We start from the raw sequence: 18,404 nt of genomic DNA, 5'->3' as shown, positions 1-18,404 counted from the left end.
CATTCACTCTGTTTCATTCAATAATATAATGTTACGTAGAAAATACGCTATTGTTTTGCTTGCCAAATTTGATTTAGATTGATTTATTCTGTTAATATTTGCAATCTACCAATCAGCTATATCAGTTATATATACTACTTCGAGCCATAGATACCTAATATTTGTAATTATAACATAATTAAACAATAATTTGAGCCTTATTTATTTATGCTAGGGCAGAATTTCCCTCTAAAATGGGACTATAGTTTAATGATTCATCTACAACGGTAGATAATGTGAGTTTGTTGTGAAATATCCAGTATTGTTCGTTATTCTTATAAGAACTTTGAGATATGATTCTCCTTATAATACTTGTGTTTTAAAGCATTTAACTGTGCCCCACAAAAAATCAAATTCACTGAAATTCAACACGGCGGTTCCTTTCTTTTAAGGTACTCCCTTTCACAACTAACTTGTTCAAAAATATTAACATTATCTTATCTCCCATTTGTTTTACTAACTGATCTTAAATTTATTATATTAATTGCTTGTACCACTTGATGCCAAATTAATAAGCAACTTTATTTCATAATACCATTGCAAAGAACAAATGAGTCATGTCAGCAAAGTTGGGACAAGGTTTGTTAGGAACAGAGAGAGTTCGCTGCAACTATTGGATGAATTAGCGTATTCAGGCAAAGTTGAGCGTTGTGCATGTTCGAGGAAACTGTTCGTATAGTTTAATTAGGGACGTGGAAAACGATTATTTGTTAATTAGTTAGTGTTGTTAGTCTTTTGTGTTTTGAACTGGAAATTATTTACGTGATGGTAGAAGTGGTGTTCTTATATAAAGAGTTGCGTCTCATTAATTGCTAGAATTACCCAATCTGTTTTATTAGATGTATCAAGTTTATGAACTGAAACGAATTTCTATACGGTGTTTTTCATCCATCATGAATAACTTATTTTAAGCCTTCACAAAAAAGTTGGTACTAATGTTAAAGTATATTGTAATTATCACAGAAATGAATTTGCTTGCAATTCTGTTTCCCCTAACACATTATTCGACTTTCCTATATGAAACATGTTACACATCCATCCATTGCATTACTTTTCTATCAGTTCGTATCAAAACTTCCCGATCCTCACGTATCAACTTCCTCTATTTACACACGAAGTAATTCCAAATATCACTCACCGATAAAGTCCTTGATGGCTTGCGAGCCAGAGTCTAATATGTCGGTAGGGTTGACCCTAATCTTGCAGTATTTGACGAATGGCATTTCGGGCAGGCGGGCCCATTCGCCGCCGCCGCTAGTCGAGCAGTGTACATCAATCGAGATGGAATTCTCGTAGGCGCGGATTACGCGCTGCACTTCATTTTCTTGGTATGCGTCTGTGAAGTCCGCTAGGGAAAAGGTCCCGTCCTGAAAATGGAATAAATGTTAGTAATCAAGTATATATAGATATAGCATCATGCCTTTTACCTTTTAAGGGGTAGGTAAAGGTGTTACATATCGATAGCTATTTGGCTAGTTTTATGTTGGTCTTATGTATTAGGGGGCGAATGTATAATTTACAGGTTCAATTTCAGACTGCGGGCTGATATTATCAGAAATACCTAATGTCACATTTCTTGACTTGGATATCACAGCATGCTAGTCTCGTCAGGAGAAAGGTAGAGAGAAATTGAATTTATAATACCAACAAATTAATTCTGCTTTTATTTTGATTCAATTCTGCGAGCGTTAATTCTTTATATAATTGCTGCGAAGTTATCCGATCTGGCAATCGGAGAAAACTTCCTTAATTGGACCGAAGTTCCTTTGTTTCACTGTTAGGAAAACTTGCAACTGTTATTTTAGGTATCGATTACAAAAGATTATACTCCAGAATGCTGTTTCCAAAGGTTTTAAGTTTCACTCTGTTTTCTTTCGATTTCCGTAGAAATCTCGAACATAGCAAAGTTTTATTGAGCGTTTAATTTCTAAGTTATATTTGGAAATTGGTTCGAGCAATCTGAACATAGGCAAACATCCAAGATGTTTTTAATTGTATACGGATTTCTACTTCCTCAAACAGACTAAGAAGAGAAAGATCGTTCTCAAGCCATTATTTTTTTTATCCCCATTTAGGATTCGAATGTAGATAATTTCCTTATTGGTATAATAGAAGCTTACGGTACTAAGTCAGTAAGAAACTATGTTAAACGAGGTACCCAACTATCGTGATTTTTTCGATTCAAAAATACTGATATTACTATACTTATATTGAATACTGAACTTATGAGGACTTGTATCTGAATCATAAATACATCTTTATCACATTATATGATTGAATTGACAAATAGATGAGATTCTAGAAACCCCTACAGAGGCGTAAGTTTAAATTGTCAGTACGGACTAGAAACCTTAAGTCTAGAAATACAAAAAATCATTTAATTAACGAATTATCCTCGTTTAAAATTAGAATTTAGATGATTTAAAGTCCTTTACCCTATCAAATTCTAGTTCCACCACAACCCATAGAATATCGACGGTTAAGACCCTCTCGGGCAAAATATAAGCAACCCTATCTTCAATCGGTTTACAAGTTCCGTTTCCTTTGACTAGTGTAGTGGAAACTACGGCTTGTCGGGCGGATATTAAAATCTTCAATGTACCAGAAATAATATTTTACTAACAATATTTTCTGATAGTCTTGAAGATTGAAACTAAATTCGATGTAATAAAGTATAGATTGAAGATATTGTTTTGTGTTTGACGATGGGAGATCTATTATTTGCTTTTATGGAAAAATAAACCTTTTAGTTTAAAAGCCGAGCGAGTATAATGTAGTATATGCTAGAGTCCTTTGGTTAGCTTTATTTTATCTGCTAAGACAGCATATTTGAATTCCAGTCTACAGTATGATACCTATAAATATTACTGTAATAAAATAAATTAGTTTTAAAGATCTTATATTTAAGGGTAACAATGCCTTCCTTGGTAATTCTAAATTCTATATTCCGTTGCAGTTTACCACATAGCAGACGAATGTTGATTGCTGATTTCGTTCAGTTACATAAAAAAACATATAACAGTTTAAAATTCACGAATTCCATTTAATACCAACGTAAATCCAGTGAGCTCAATCAAATTGATTCTGTACGAACGAAACGGATTAAACGCGAGCCGATATTTCCCGTCAGTAGTCACTCCGGTCGATGCGACGGAAATTAAGAATTCATAAACTACGTTATAAAATGAATATCGTGTTCCAGTTTTATTTTTACATGCGAACTCGTAGTGTGAAATGGCATTGATTGGAAACTTATTGATATAGATGACGTAAAATAATTTCGTCATAACCTATTTCAGTTCCTTGGCATTTAAATTGCGAATTAGACGACAACTACAAATGGTTCTAAACAACTGAGTAAACCAAATAACATAAAGCGTTAAAGGCTTTCTCCGAATCTATTTGCACATGACAAAATTAACAGCAAATTGATACTCAAACGTCGCAATTTTCTGTCGAAACACAAACTCCCCATTAACGTCGGAATATATTTGGGAGATGAGGAATACCATTCAATGAATTTTTAATGGTGACAATGACTCTACGTCAGATCCTATTTTAAATGGCTTGAATTGAGAACTAGGAAGGTAGGCCACTTTTACACAAGTTCACGCCTTTTATCAGAGAGCTAGGTATAAAAGTAATCCAACTCTTCGCCTAGCTTCTTATCCATCAAAGATGTTATGAGATAAGGGTGAAGAATGTGATATCGATCACAAATTTCAAACCCAAGTAAGTTGGTTCTAAACGAAGGTTGATAATTATTACAAAAGTATGTAGTTAGTTGGATTTAGTGATGTTTTAATTATTCACTGAGATGGGTCGTGCAATCACTACATGTAATTTCGTCTAGTGGACGGTTTGTTCCTGGTTTCTGAATAAATTATTGGTGAAAAAGATTTATTCAATTAGTTACATGGTATAGAACATAAAATTAATTACAATCTAATGAAGGGCCATACTGTAGCCACTCCCATGGTCTAGTTTTACCGTGGTGAATGACAGAAAACTGACTTGAATAACTATTGCTGCATTTCTTGTGGTCAGCGATATGTGAATATAAGATACTATTCTTTCTTGAATTTAATTTCCTTTTCCTTTCCTCAAAATTGGCAAAGTATTGGATAATCACATAACAATTAATTTTATTCGGATGACTACATTGTATGCATATTTTTATAGGTCTTGCTAAACTATAACATTTTTATTCAATTTGGTGCTGTTTCATTGATCGGTGAATCCTCTTGTAAGTAGATACTTGCAATGATTTTATCTATTTAGCTGATCATCTCTTCAAACCTGTCAATCAATATCTAGGATTTTTTCAGCCCTCAAGAAATAGGGTAAGGCATCACATCTAAATCGCTCAAACCAACATCCACGCAATTAGAATTTTGGAATTCGACTATTTTCCCTCCAAGGTGACCTAAGCTAGACCCAATTAATATGGTAATATTTATAAGACCTACTAGCTAATTTAGAAATCGCGTGTCTCAGGTCAGGGTCAAGTAATTTCTTTTTTATATTACTTCATTTATCGTTATATAAAGAGAAAAACTTTAACATTCTTTGTAGACAACAATCTCAGTACCAGTTGACATGGTTCTTACTTCTATTACATGTAGAAAATTCTGCAGTGTCTGAGTAACCAGTGGCGGCCTTAACTGACGTAGGGTCCCCGAGCGAAACCAAAAAAGGTACTGCGAGAGGCCCATGTTAGTGTCAGCCACTGGCACTTCCGCGTCCCCCTCCACTCTAAAGTCGCTACTTTAAGTAACATACTATTTATTTTAAATTCATGAGGTTTTATTAATTTTTAACTTATCTAATTAATCAACGATAACGAGGGGCAAGTTTTCGTTAGTAAAAACACCTGCGTAAAACATAAAACGGAACAGCAAGCTGTCACTTTATCTCAGTTTCAGCGAGAAAGTTTTACATTTTTAGATCTGATTTCTTAGAACGACAACGCAGTTAGCATGTAAAAATCTATCAGATTGGTTAATAGATTTCTGTGGATACTGTCTAAGGGCAATACCTAGAACTAAACTGAGGTGAAGTGTTAGCTTGCTGGTTCGTTTCGTACGGTTAGGGAGTTTTCTAGAGACCTTAATGCTCCTTCCCTACGTTCCTGATTCTCCTATAATTATGTGTGTTACCAAAGGTCATTTAACATCAGGCACTTACTTAAAAGTCCATGCTATAAAAGCATGTACCAACGAAGATATAATTGTAATGTTTCCTCACCTGCATGATCCAGGACCCGTTCCCCGCGAAGGTATATCCGGCGTGCACAAGGTGCCTGTGTCTTGTGAACGAGCTGAGCAGGTTTCGCATGCACTGCATCAGCGTGTTCATCTGAGGGTGGATCAGGATCTCCGTCACCAGGCTCTCCGATGCGAATTGTATCAGTCTCTCTCCTGCAAAAAAAATGATTTTGATATTAAAATTTGGATTTGAAGTAAATTGCGTTTTTTATCTATATGGTAAAAGTATATTTTGTGCAAGTATAAATATTCGATTGGTTGGTTGCCTTTATAATTTTCTTAGGTCCGCTACGTCAATTAAATCAGGCCTCCATAATTCCGGTAACCGAAAAAGAATGATTTTTTTAGTCAGTCAATGTAATTTTTATTCATCAAAATAAAATAATTCAACGGCTTCAATATTGTATTCAGTAGTAAATTTCGTTCGCGGCTAGCTTTTATCTGATTGGAAAAATCAACCTCGTATTTTATTTATAAAACTATGCATCATTAAAATTCAAAACAAAATAAAAATCTCGGATAACTTTTCAATTAAAATTGGAACGTCAAAACGGCGCGATAAGATCGCTTGAAGCGTCGGATAGCCTCCATTGACTTCATTGAAAATAACGATATCTCGCAAATAAATAAGTGTTTTATATTGAAAAATCTGAATGAATATATCCCTCGATGAGTTCAAAAGGCAAACTCGATATCTTTTTGGTCTCCGATTGCTTTTAGAAGTCAATAAGTGACATTCTTGAATGCTCTTTCACAGCTATAGTGGCGCTTGAATAGGCACGTTTCAAATAAAATTGAAAGCACCTATTTCCAGTCATAAACTCCTATGATCGAATGGAAACCCTTTATGTTCCTCTGGCGGCATTAAAGGCATACATAATGCAGTTACATAACAAGTTCACGTTTTCATCCTATTACCATATTGTCAAATTTCTTTCTTTTAGGTAACTTATGTGTATTTTAAATAGAAATTTTGAACAAATTTTATTTCCCTCTTTGGAAATCGAACCAGAATCTCATAATCCTCAGTCTAAATATTCTGATGGCACATACTTATAACTTATATTTCTGTTACAAAACTGCATAATGGGTTTTGCTCGCAGCTGTGCGCGTATACACGTCCATTTCCGAAGTAAAAAAAAAAGGTTTTTCAAAAACATCTTTCAAAAGAGATTACAAGTGGGAGAAAACAGCGAGTTCTAGAAATCCTTAACTCACTTCTGTTTATACAAAAACACCTACGAAACCAGATAAGACACGCGTCCCACATAATACTTCATTCTAAACCCATAAACCGCTTCAAGCGCTAAGCCCTTCAATGGAAGGCTGACAAAGCGCTCTATTTTATTCAGCGATGCCATTATTCCAGTTTCAGTTATAAGCGCTGCCATTTTCGTGACGTCACTCGATGGTACTACATGTCATTTGCTATCAATTGCCGATAAATGGCAGATGCGGCATGGGAATGCTGAATTACTGCTGTTTTGGTAGGCTTGCAGAGAAGTCAGAAGGAAGACAGGTTTGAATCCATCAATCAGTAGAATAGTTGACAGTATACAATGTCGCTATAGAAATAGATATATTTGTTAATTAATTAGAAGATATATAGTATGCAGCGGTAGATATATCACTCATAAGTGATTTATTCACTAGATTCGATTTCGTAGAGGCAATAAAAAATCTATGAGGTCTTATGTTCCAAGACTTGGCGAATTTGAGTTTAAGCGCGATAGTGGCATTTGCTCAAGCCTTCGAGAATACAAGGGCAAGCTTTTTCTCTTTGTATGTACGCTCATGAATAGATTTTCCTCCTTCTAGTCTGTTTCTTGTAAATTAAGCCATTAACATCTGCCTGACATGATCCCGATGCATTTAGGGTCAGCGGGACATTTCATCTTTTGCATTTTGTCGGTCACACAGTCAGTTTCATGTTATAATTTTACACGAGGGTATTATTTATGCTAGTTACGATATATTAAATATAGTTTAAAACTCTGCACACAACTTAAATTAAAAAATATAAAGATCTACCCAGAAGGACTAACAAATAAAATAACAACTCACGTAAGACAACAATAAAACGCCAGTTTCCGCAAATGGAACATGGTAACAAACGAATGAAGATAATGGATTGCTTTCAGTATGTATAAAAATAGATTTTCGCATAAACTCCATCAGCTAATTGATATTACAACGACAAAAGACTACAAAAACCGTGTGAAAATTTCAATATCGTCAAAATTGATGGACATTTTTTGTGCGGCGATGCGCTGTTATTAAATATCGCAGCGGTTTTGGGTGGCAAAAAAGACTCGTGAAAAATGTAGTTTGCAGTGGATGAAAGCTGAACTTTTGATGTATACGGTAGGCGGTACTGTCAACTGCAAGAGACATGACAAAATGGCGGAGAGCTGTCAATATTTAGTTTTCAGAATAACTATAAATCTGACAGTGGATTTAAATTAATTGCTGAACCTGTGGCCGAACTGACCGTTGATTAGTTGAGAGTTGCTTTAAATGTATTGCTAATAGTTACGATAAAGATTATTGCGTATCAATTTGATAAATATTTGACAAAGTTATTAAAAAAACCGTCTAAATCTAATGATAACTCAGAACGTAGTTCAGATTTCTGGGTTCCATTTTCAAGTTGATCAATGAAACACGTAAGCTGAGGAATGAAATATGACTCATACTGCCACAAACTCAGCCCCATCATAACAGCAATAAGGGTTCACTTGTATCTCTGATTCCCCTCTGATAAAACCGCAAGCTCAACTCGAAGCTTATCCATTACTTCAGCCGCTACAAAACCAGACCTACTCAAGCAAATGGAAACATCGTCAAGAATTCCGACATTACCAACAAAAGGGTTATTTTTCACACTTAACACAAAAGACTCGGCCACAATGGAAGCGTTGGCTTTTCATAATGCTATAATATCACTCCGAGCTCTTTTGTGGCCCGGGGGATAAGGACTTTACGTTTAAAACAAAAGAATCGTACCGAGCGATGGTTACTGTCGCATCTATTTTGTGGAGAATTAGTTTTCGGGTGGGATTTATTAGTACGTTCTTACTACCCGAGCGTGGAGAGAGGATCATTTTGTTAAGATATCTCTGTTTAACAAATAAGCTGTTTGACGCACAAAATTCGCAATGGTGCAATTTTTTTTCCCGTGTAGGTGTGTCAGTGATGCTGGTTTCTCGTTTGTAAAAATGCTTTTATCTGGTAATATAAGATCCTGTAGACTATAGGGTAGTGGCGTTGGTTACCAAACAAGAAAGTATTGGATAAGATTCTAAAAAAAAGGCAGAAGACAGACAGAAGAGCAGTTCCTAAACTTAAGCCAAATTGTTTACGAAATATGCTAGACAATGTCTTACCAAGACCACAATGGAATAACAAAGTCAGAAAGAAGAACATAAACATAGCCTTTGTGTAAAACGTAAAAAACAAAGTTGTATATTACACGAACAATCTAGGTTTACAGTCAGATGCGTCCAACGCAATCTTCCTGAAGGCTTTATGCCCTAATGCCCCAAAAACCTATATTTTACGTTACATAACACCAACCATTAACAGCCTTCTACCGCCCACTGAACCAGAAACTGATAACAGGCAACGCGCTTGTGCGCTCACCCAGTGCGAGTTGGGAGACTTATAAACTTACTTGGTAAGTCGTTTGTCGAACTACGCAGTTGGTTTTTGTCGGTGACTGATTGTTATCGGATAGCTTTAGTCGTTAAGAATTAATGTGCGATTTACGACTGAATGTTCAAGGATATAGAAATGAAAAAGTACAACAAATTTAACGTTAATTCAATGACTTTTTATAACAAATACATAGTCAACTCCTCTCTCTTCGTATGTTTTATTCATTCTGGCAAAGATCTCAATGGTTGCATTCAGAGGCAGAGTTAAAAATTTTCACGACCGATTACTTTGTTAAACGTCTGTGTTTAGTATTGTTTCGTGTTCCGATTATTTACAGTTGTTGCGTTTATATTTCGCCCCAGTTACCTTCTGATGGAACTTACGAGTATATTGTCAACAGTGCTAGACGGGCGTGAGGACTTTTTATTTTCAACTCTTTCCTATCTTTCTATGTGATTAATTTCGTTGCAGGTAAAATAGCTTAGTATTTACAAGACCCAATGAACTTCGGTCTTCATAAAAATGCCATTTATTGTGACTTACACAAGTTGTACTTTCATTTTATGACCTACCATTAGCCAGACGATATGCCCCACTGGCGAATTTATTCCCCCCGAAATTATCCGAGAAAATCTCACACAAAAAATAAATCAGCAATTCGACTCCAGGAGCCTTCAGTCATAGCCTATAAACGCTGCCAAGTAACTAAGAGCTTGTTTTGTAGACAGTTTATGAAGGAAAATAGTTACATCGTTTAAATAATGCGTTCTTGAAGCTCCTCATGAAAGGATAAATTATTTCTCTTTAGTTTATTAAACATTTTTAAGATCAGAATAACTTTATCTTTCACTCCATTTTCTTTTCAAACAAAGGTAATCTCGGGTGCCGTAATTTTAAATCTGATATTTCAAACGAAGGTCTATGTGGAACCTTTGGAAAGGAAGGTCTTGATAACAGATAATCTAATTTCATATCTATGACTTGCTACTTCAATGAAGGGTACCAACTTATGACGTATGTTGCAGCAAGGATTTAACTGACCGTTTATTGGATTGTCAACAACCCACTGTGGGGATCTGGTTCTAAACTTCTGTTAGTACATCATACATATTTTCGCTTGTCTTAGTTAAGAAGGTAAAATTAAAACGAAAGTAAGTAGATATTTACGTTACTAGTAGGCTTGTGTGTTCACCTTACATAAGCTAACATACATAATAACACGTCTCGTATACCGTTAATGGATGGAGATCAATTAATTCCAATGTGCCGATAGGCCATCAATCAGGACTGACGCCTGACGTCTTGACGAATGATGCGGCGAGGTGAAGGATTGGACTGACGGACGACGTTGCGGTCGCAGTTCAGACTTATGTGCTGTCTTCAGGTTATTTATTGATATAAGTTTGAAGATCAAGGAATTGGTGATTGCTCTAAGGGTAGTACCCTGGGTAGGCAGAGGTATATCTAAAGCATGCAATTAAGAAAATTATACCTGTTCCATAATAAGATATGTGGCGAATCTATCTTAATATCTAACACAAAATTTAATTCCATTCTTTTTAGCGCTAATTCCAATATAGGTAAAAATAATTATTAAAAAAAGCTCACATCTCAAACAATTTAAAAATAACCGAGCACTAATCTCGTTAAAAGAATATAAAAGTGATTACAGACTTCAGACAAGACTCGAACAAGAAAAGAAGTAATCTTAGATGAAGCATAAAGTACTGTGAATAGGATTTAATATTACAAAGCTTTTTACAGTCATTTTCATTGTAACAAGAATTTGTAGAAGCAATTTAACGCTATACTAGAGTTTTATAATTTACCTACTACATTAAAATTGTGAAATAAAATTATGGAGGAATATTCTGATTATTTTCTATTAATGGCTTTGCTGATATATTGAAAGGTTCAATAGCTACTTTTAAGACTTATCAATTTCTAAAACACTTTAGGCGCCAATCCAAAATCTTATGTTTTAAATACCAATATTAATCTTGGTTACGTACAAATATTTTACTGGGTCGAAGAACTCTCAATTTTTTTTTCGTGTTGAACCAATTTAATTATATCTCGCTGAAGCAATTATACTATTTGCATGAAAACGCAAAATGATTTATTGAAATATACGATTGATCATTGCTTGATACAAAGAAGACGTTCCTTAAACATTACACCACATGCAACCTCGCCCAGTGACAAAGTAAATTCTATTAATCCAAGAATTCCACCATAACGTCAATCCTTTATGCAAATCTGTGGAATATAACCACCCACTTATATTTTAACGTATTCGCCAAATATAACATTGTTTCACTTTCCCAAAGTGGTTTATAATCCTCGGGGACCGAGTGGTCGTAAAGTTGAGATTTTAAAAGCCAAATACGAGATAAAGCTGGGTGGATGAGGATTTATGAATATATTATGAGACTGATGGCGAGTAGTGATTGTGATCTGATTTTAGATTTAAAAATTAAAAGAATAGATCTTACAAACGTTAATGGAAGGCTAAATATTGAAGTTGAATTTTTTGGAAATAGGGTTGGGATAAGAGGTTTTTTCTTTATAATTTTTATTATTGATGGCTGAAAAATTAATATTCCTTAGAGAGGATTGTCCAATCTAAATAAGCTATGCTATAGTCTTAGTGGAATCAGAAATACAATAGGTGACGTTTATAAATGTTTTAATGGAAGTCTTATATCGATAAAAGCTAGGTTTAAATCAACACAATCTAACCTTCAAAGGGCTAAACCATTTATAGTACATAAAGGCTATATTACCCCAAAAAGATACGCAAACTCAATAATAGGGGTGCGATAAAAAGTTTATTACAGAGCACACAAGAACCCAATAAAATTGTGGCTAGTTACATCGACCTAATCTTTGAATGGGTAATACATTTGGGGCACAATAATATTGTGGTAATGTTATCTTTTATGTCTGGTTGAAATGGGATAAGTCATATGAGAATTGAGGAGTTACCTACTTTAATAGTTAAGATGTCCTGGTAAATATCGATAGTTAATAAATAATAGGTACAAATATGATAAAGAAGTATAGTTTGGAACTATCATAGTAGCGGTAATCTCTAAAATACTTTTAGTACTAGGAAGGTTTTATCTTTGGAACGAACTCAGCAAGTTTTGGCGTGTGTGGGCAAAATCACCATCATCAACAACTGATAGGGTCTACTGCTAAGTGTAAAACGGTAAAAATGATCACGAAGAGTGTACGTACCATATCTGGCTTCTTCCCCCTCGGGTGCCTGCGCCGTGAGGGTGGCCAGTTCCTTCTCCAAGTCGACCTGGTGCTCTCCAGAGTCCCATGATAGCAGCCCTGCAACAAAAAATACATCTTAGTTGCAAATTAATAAACATTAAAAAGTATTGTGTCTTTTGGTAGTAGGGCCCACGTATGCGAGGGACCTTTGCGTCTTTCAAATTAGGTACAGCTTTACTATCTATTACTGTCGTCAATCATGTATATACATGGCTGAGACCCAGTTTTTCGGACATTATAGCAAATGTAGATACTGAAAATTATGAGACATAACATCTTATATCTAAGTGCATTGCAAAACATGCAGTTCTTAAATTAAAACCGGCCATAGTAGCCCACGTAAGTGTGTCGCATTTCCAGATCAGCCTGTGTATATCCGGTTCTAACAGACCGACATAATTGTCTGCCGAGGGGTAATCATATCTCGTCAACATTCTATTGGATGTCGATGTCGTATCTTTGACTTTGCGGATGACCAACACCTCTATCCCCTCGTCACCACGACGGCTGCAATGTCTTCGAAATATCGGGAGAAAATTAAAATAATAAAACTGCAATAAAATCCGAATAATGATTCAATTTTAATTCTATTGGACCCCACTCTCTTACCATCAGGTGCAGTAGAGGCACTGCCGTGCACTTATAAAAATATCAAAGTCTGGTATTCCCGCTGTTTAGGGGCAAAAGCACCTTACCATTAGGAGAGCAGTTTGCTCGTCACGTAATTAATTACGATAAAAACATTTCCTGGTACTTGAAGGTATAGAAGGTATCTGACTATAAACATGATTTATAAACAGTCTAAGGTGAATATTGCAATTTCACGAGACCGGTAAGGTGGAAGAAGCAATAAAGGAAATTGCTTGCTCGCTCACACTCTGAATAAATATTTATCGTGTAGAGAATGAGGGTGGATGCGAGGCTAGGTGTTCGTCTACATTTCGGACTGAATTTTGGATTTCATAAATAAGTGAGAATTTTTTGGGAAACGGTAATACTCAACAGTACAAGTAATACTCAACGAGTCGTAAAGGTAATAATAAAGGTAATAACATAATTCTTTAACGTTTTTTATTGACAAATATTATGTATTACTTGATATCTCTAGTACTGTGACAATAGTTTACAGTCTATTTTTTTCTATAAGTGAAAACACAAAGAAGTGCTCTTGACGTTAAATGGCGAATCCTTTCTACAATTTTCTTAAATAATATATAGAATATCTTTAAATATTATGTAAGGCAGTGAGAACGTTTACAATATATTTACCCCGAACTAAATCCGCTTTAATAACGGTCACGATATGACATCCATACGCGCAAATTCAGCGGAACAAATCATTTGTGTTATAATTACAACACATTTCACGCCATACAATTCCTTAATTAACGTCAAAATTCATACTACTGTCACTGTCGCTGTATGATAGCTTCAATTCGTTGATTATGACAATTATTCTACACTATACCAGCAGGTCGATTAATGAAAGCTTGCACATCCACAGTAATTACTCACATCAATACATTGAAATAAAACTATTGAATGATTTTCTCGCGGTTATTCATATTATTATTTTCTCCCAACGTTTTGAAGACTACAGGTTTTATAGTCCGCCTCACGACCATGAAGGCTGCAAAGTTTGGTAAACATAAGAAATTATTATACACCAATACAATTTCACTCAGTTGAGATTTGTTTCATATTATTGTAATTGAAGGGACATACATTGCCAACAAAACATCACGCTATATTTTATGATGTCGATGCTTGAGCAATGCGTCTTCATGACTAAAGGATGTTTATTGACAGACTATGCATACGCAGTTTGTGAATGTGTTGAACGGTACAGCTTTAGGTAACCTATAATAGGAAGAAGTGCTATGCTGGTGGTAGGATATATTATATATCCGCCCGGATAGCGACCACCGTACACAACGTGTTAAAACCCGCCGCAGTGGTCCACGTGACTGTGTCGCATTCCAGGATCAGCCTATGTACATCGGATTTCAAAAGACTGGCATAATTATGTCGACTGTTCAGGGGTAATCAACGCTCGTCAGTCGACATTTTGGACCCCACTCCACTTACCATCAGGTGTAGTTCGGTCACTTTGTCGTGCCTGAATATAAAAGGACGTCAATACTATTTAATATTCTGTTGTAGAAGTTTGTATCTAAAATATTCTTGACCAACGGACTTGACACGACTTTTTTCATAGTCTACACGAGAGAGAGAAATAAGATAAAATAAAATGCTGCGTTCACTCCAGAGTTAGACATTTTTGGTGGAATTATTCCAGGAAAATATCGACGCCCAAAAACCTACGAAAAACAGCCATGTTGTAAATTATAAATAAATTTTGTGAAGAAAATATTTGAAACATAATAGCTTCTTTAAGCCGATCTCAAGTAATAAAAAAATTATCAAAACGAAGATTTATAATTATTTTTACCTAACGCAGACTTCACAGCCGGAAAATTAAAAAAAAGAGACGAATAAATTAGAGCCCCAAATAAGCCGACGATTTATTTAAAGGTCCGCTACTGATGTTTTTATTTTTAACAGTAAAGCTGTATTTATAGGATCGTGCCCATTATCTGGAGAGACCTTCATTCATATCGAAAAAAATAAGGAAGTTGAAGGGAACGTTAGAAAATTTAAGAAAAGTTAATTTCAGCGATTGACAGAATGCGCACTGCAAATTCATAGTTGACGGGACATCGTCTGTCGGGTCAACTAGTACCTAATAAATCCGTCCTCCACAAATTCCCATTCTTATTAAAAACCAGCAACGCACTCATGTTTTGTTATAATCATAAGGAAGGAGCAATAATTGACCACCAAGTAACTAAAATGCTCGTTACTTTATTGTTTTGAACCCTTAGCACAGAAAATATTACTGTAAGAACAGCAAACTCGACTAAACTCTTTCAAGTTACCAACACTATTAACATATCAATCAACGTTGGAAAAATAAGTTTCCGACATCTTCCAAGTCATGAATAAAACATGGGAAGAGCGACCTTACGCGCAGCCCGTGATTACAAAAAGACGATTCGAGATTAATTTCGCTCCGTTGCCGGTGGCGATTTGTCCCGATTGCCCTTGAGGACTTGAATTAATCAGTTACATCTGTCGCAAACTGGATTAAAGGTTTATTTAAAACTTGTATTATTGGGTCTGTCCATTAAAATTTGTGGGAACTCACTGTACATAAAATTATGTGTTATTAGATGACGCTAGACACTCTCAGAACCCTTTTGTCTCTTGACCTTAGCATCATGAATTTGTTTGTTTTTAATGACCTTTAAGTTAGAAGACATTAGTAGTCATATTTGCTCCAGGAAGTAAAGTAAAAATCGATGGGATCCTCAGACAGATCTATGCATACGCAGTCTGTATCATAATGAAGGTTTCCACTCTTCACTAGATGCAGTTACCATTAGTTATTTTTTGCAAAATATTTTCAGAAAAAGATATTTTAAGTTGTTTGTGTAACAGCAATTCTGAGAACTGTCCGACACGCCAACGTGTTCGTAGAAACACTATTTCTGCTCTCTTATATTGATTTTGTTACAGCATCAGGAAGGTCAACTGATGGAATATGAATTTCAACGACTAGGAACATCCAAACTCGAAATTTCACATTTCGCAAACATTTTTTTTGCTGCGTAATGGTGGCTTTGATGTATTATAATCAACTGCTGGTGGTAGGATATATTTTATATCCGCAGGGATAGTTACCACCGCACACAAGATCGTTAAAACTCACCATAGTGGCACACGTAAGTGCGTCGCGTATCAGCCTGTGTATATACGAGTCCGACAGGCCGACGTAATTGTGTCGACTACCGAGGGGTAATCATCTCTCGTCAGTCGACATTCTATTGAACCCCACTTTACTTACCATCAGGTGCGGTCACTTTACACTGCACGTTTAAAAAAACTAACCGCTGAACCACGCAGGATAATTTAATCTGCGATTTTAGTCTCATCTTCTATTCTTTATATATTAACTTCAACATAAAAAGGCACACAGCTGTAGAGTAATAGGCCTTATAATTCCTTCTATCCCAAGAAACTTTCTAATATATACAACAGGGCGCTTATAAACGTCTCATACGACCTGCCTTCAGCCTTACACATCTATTATTCAAGAAGGCCTTTCAAATATTTCGTAACAACTGGCACGTACCCGGTTTTACGGCGGGGGACAACGTCGTAAACCCTTGCGTTATTGAAATATTCGATATATTTTTGTAAGTTTTATTTTAGAGGTGGACGTGTGTGGAATTTTTTTTTTTCCTATACAGTAAATAATGGTTTAAAAATTGATTTTGAACATTTTTTGCGCCTGTCCTTGCTCTCTAGGGTGGTCGCGCAAGTCAGCTTTTTAAGCATGTGGTAGAAGTTGTAAATATGATTGAAATAATTAATTTCCTTCAGGATTAATATCTTTTTTTCAGAAAAGGTGGATAAAGAAAAAGCTATTTGCAGAATTTTAATCGACAACGCAAGAATATGGGTAGTATCTATTACAACTTGGCTATATGGTAATATCATCTCTTTACTATAAAAATCTGCAAGTATAAAAAAAGTATAAAACCATTTCTGAATTGAATAAATGCAATTAACCTATAACAAAAAAGAAACACGTATAAATTATCCAACATTTGAAAATATAAATCGTTTTAGACCCCCAAGATAAACTCCAAGTCCGTACCCAGGCTTAAGGAATAAAATGTCTTGCCACATTAGGCAACATTGGTAGCGAACAACAATTACTGAGTTCTGTCTGTTCGTAATTACCTTAGGGGTTTTGTTAAATTACTTTTTCTAGTAATGAACGTAATCAGATCTGTCTTCTTTGTTTAATTTAGGACGTTTTGGCCATCCTTCACATCTGTCAGTGGAAATTTTGACGACAGTAATAGCTTTGGCATTTTTTTATACATGTGAAATACGGAGTTGTAAGATTATATAGAGCGGACATTGAGAAGGTTGTCATACAAAAATGTTGCGCTAATGTAATGGTTTCTTAGTCTATCGTGAAATAGCAAAACATCAATGTAAAATACTTCATATTTTCCATATCATGTTTTGCACGTTTTGAATGCGAATTAGCATATTTTCTATAAATATATTATTTTTGTATTAATTTCTAAGGACGCTGTGACATCTTGTCATACGGACATTTCAAATAAGACAGCAACTTATGGTAAAATTTAAAAATTTGGCCCTGATGTTCGGTATATAACTAACTATATGTATAGTTTAATGTCTTTGGGAAAATATGATAGAAATATAATATTGTTCAGTTGATTTTAAGTTCTAAAACTTCTTATAAATTATGGTAATGACTCCATTTGAGCTACAAATCTGTATATTATACTGAACTATTCAAAAACCTATATAATTAGTTAAGTTTTATAATGGTTAGTAATTATATAGGCATCAAGGCCTTTCGAACTTATATACGAGAGAGCTAGAGTACTATCTGGGACAAAATAAATCTCGATTTCGGATTATATCGCTGTTTTTTTAATTTGAATTTTCTCCCGATGTTTCCACGCCCATGCAGCCTTCATGGTCGTCTGTAAAGTCAAAGTTACAATATCTACCTACATTTTACAACTATACAAAATGATACGTTACTGTGGTCTCCTATAATTGAAGAGGCACGTCGCATTGCTAATTGTAACAATGTTACATTATTTTTATCATATGCCGTGTATCCTTCGTTGGAGATCTTGAAATAAATTTTACCATGTTACTACGCTGTTTTTATTTTTCAACTTATATTCAAAACTGCAATTGCTGAAGTTGCACACACGTCCCCTAATGACGTCAGAGTAATGGAGTTGACAAGTTGCAGCCAGGTAGGCGGAAGTAGGTTAATTGTACCCGGCCGGCCGGAAACGCATCAACGAGTTTTAATGGATTTATCAACTGCGCCCAACTTGTTGCCCGTGTGTCATAGAATATCGACCCTATGGAGCGGGGAGAGGGTTTTAATTACTAAACACTAATTATTGACTACATAATGTATTCCCGCCGCAGAATTGTATGGCTAAAATGAGACAAGGTATGATATTGTTATTTATCCGTTTGTGTCAAAGCGAGGGTTATGCCTTCAACAGTGTACGTGCGATTAAA

General features: G+C 35.3%; 1 protein-coding gene across 1 annotated transcript in view; it reads right to left on the bottom strand.

The window, feature by feature from the left end:
- The window catches only part of LOC115444796 (titin), a 183,001-nt gene that overhangs the window by 66,192 nt on the left and 98,405 nt on the right, over positions 1 to 18,404 (bottom strand). Inside the window, 3 exon segments of the mRNA XM_037436418.1 lie at positions 1,178 to 1,406; positions 5,287 to 5,459; positions 12,207 to 12,305. Of these exon segments, the coding sequence (XP_037292315.1) occupies positions 1,178 to 1,406; positions 5,287 to 5,459; positions 12,207 to 12,305 (501 nt within the window).

The sequence above is a fragment of the Manduca sexta genome, chromosome 8, assembly GCF_014839805.1.
Source record: "Manduca sexta isolate Smith_Timp_Sample1 chromosome 8, JHU_Msex_v1.0, whole genome shotgun sequence".
Classification (NCBI taxonomy): Eukaryota; Metazoa; Arthropoda; class Insecta; order Lepidoptera; family Sphingidae; genus Manduca; species Manduca sexta.
This window is presented reverse-complemented; position numbering and strand designations above follow the sequence as displayed.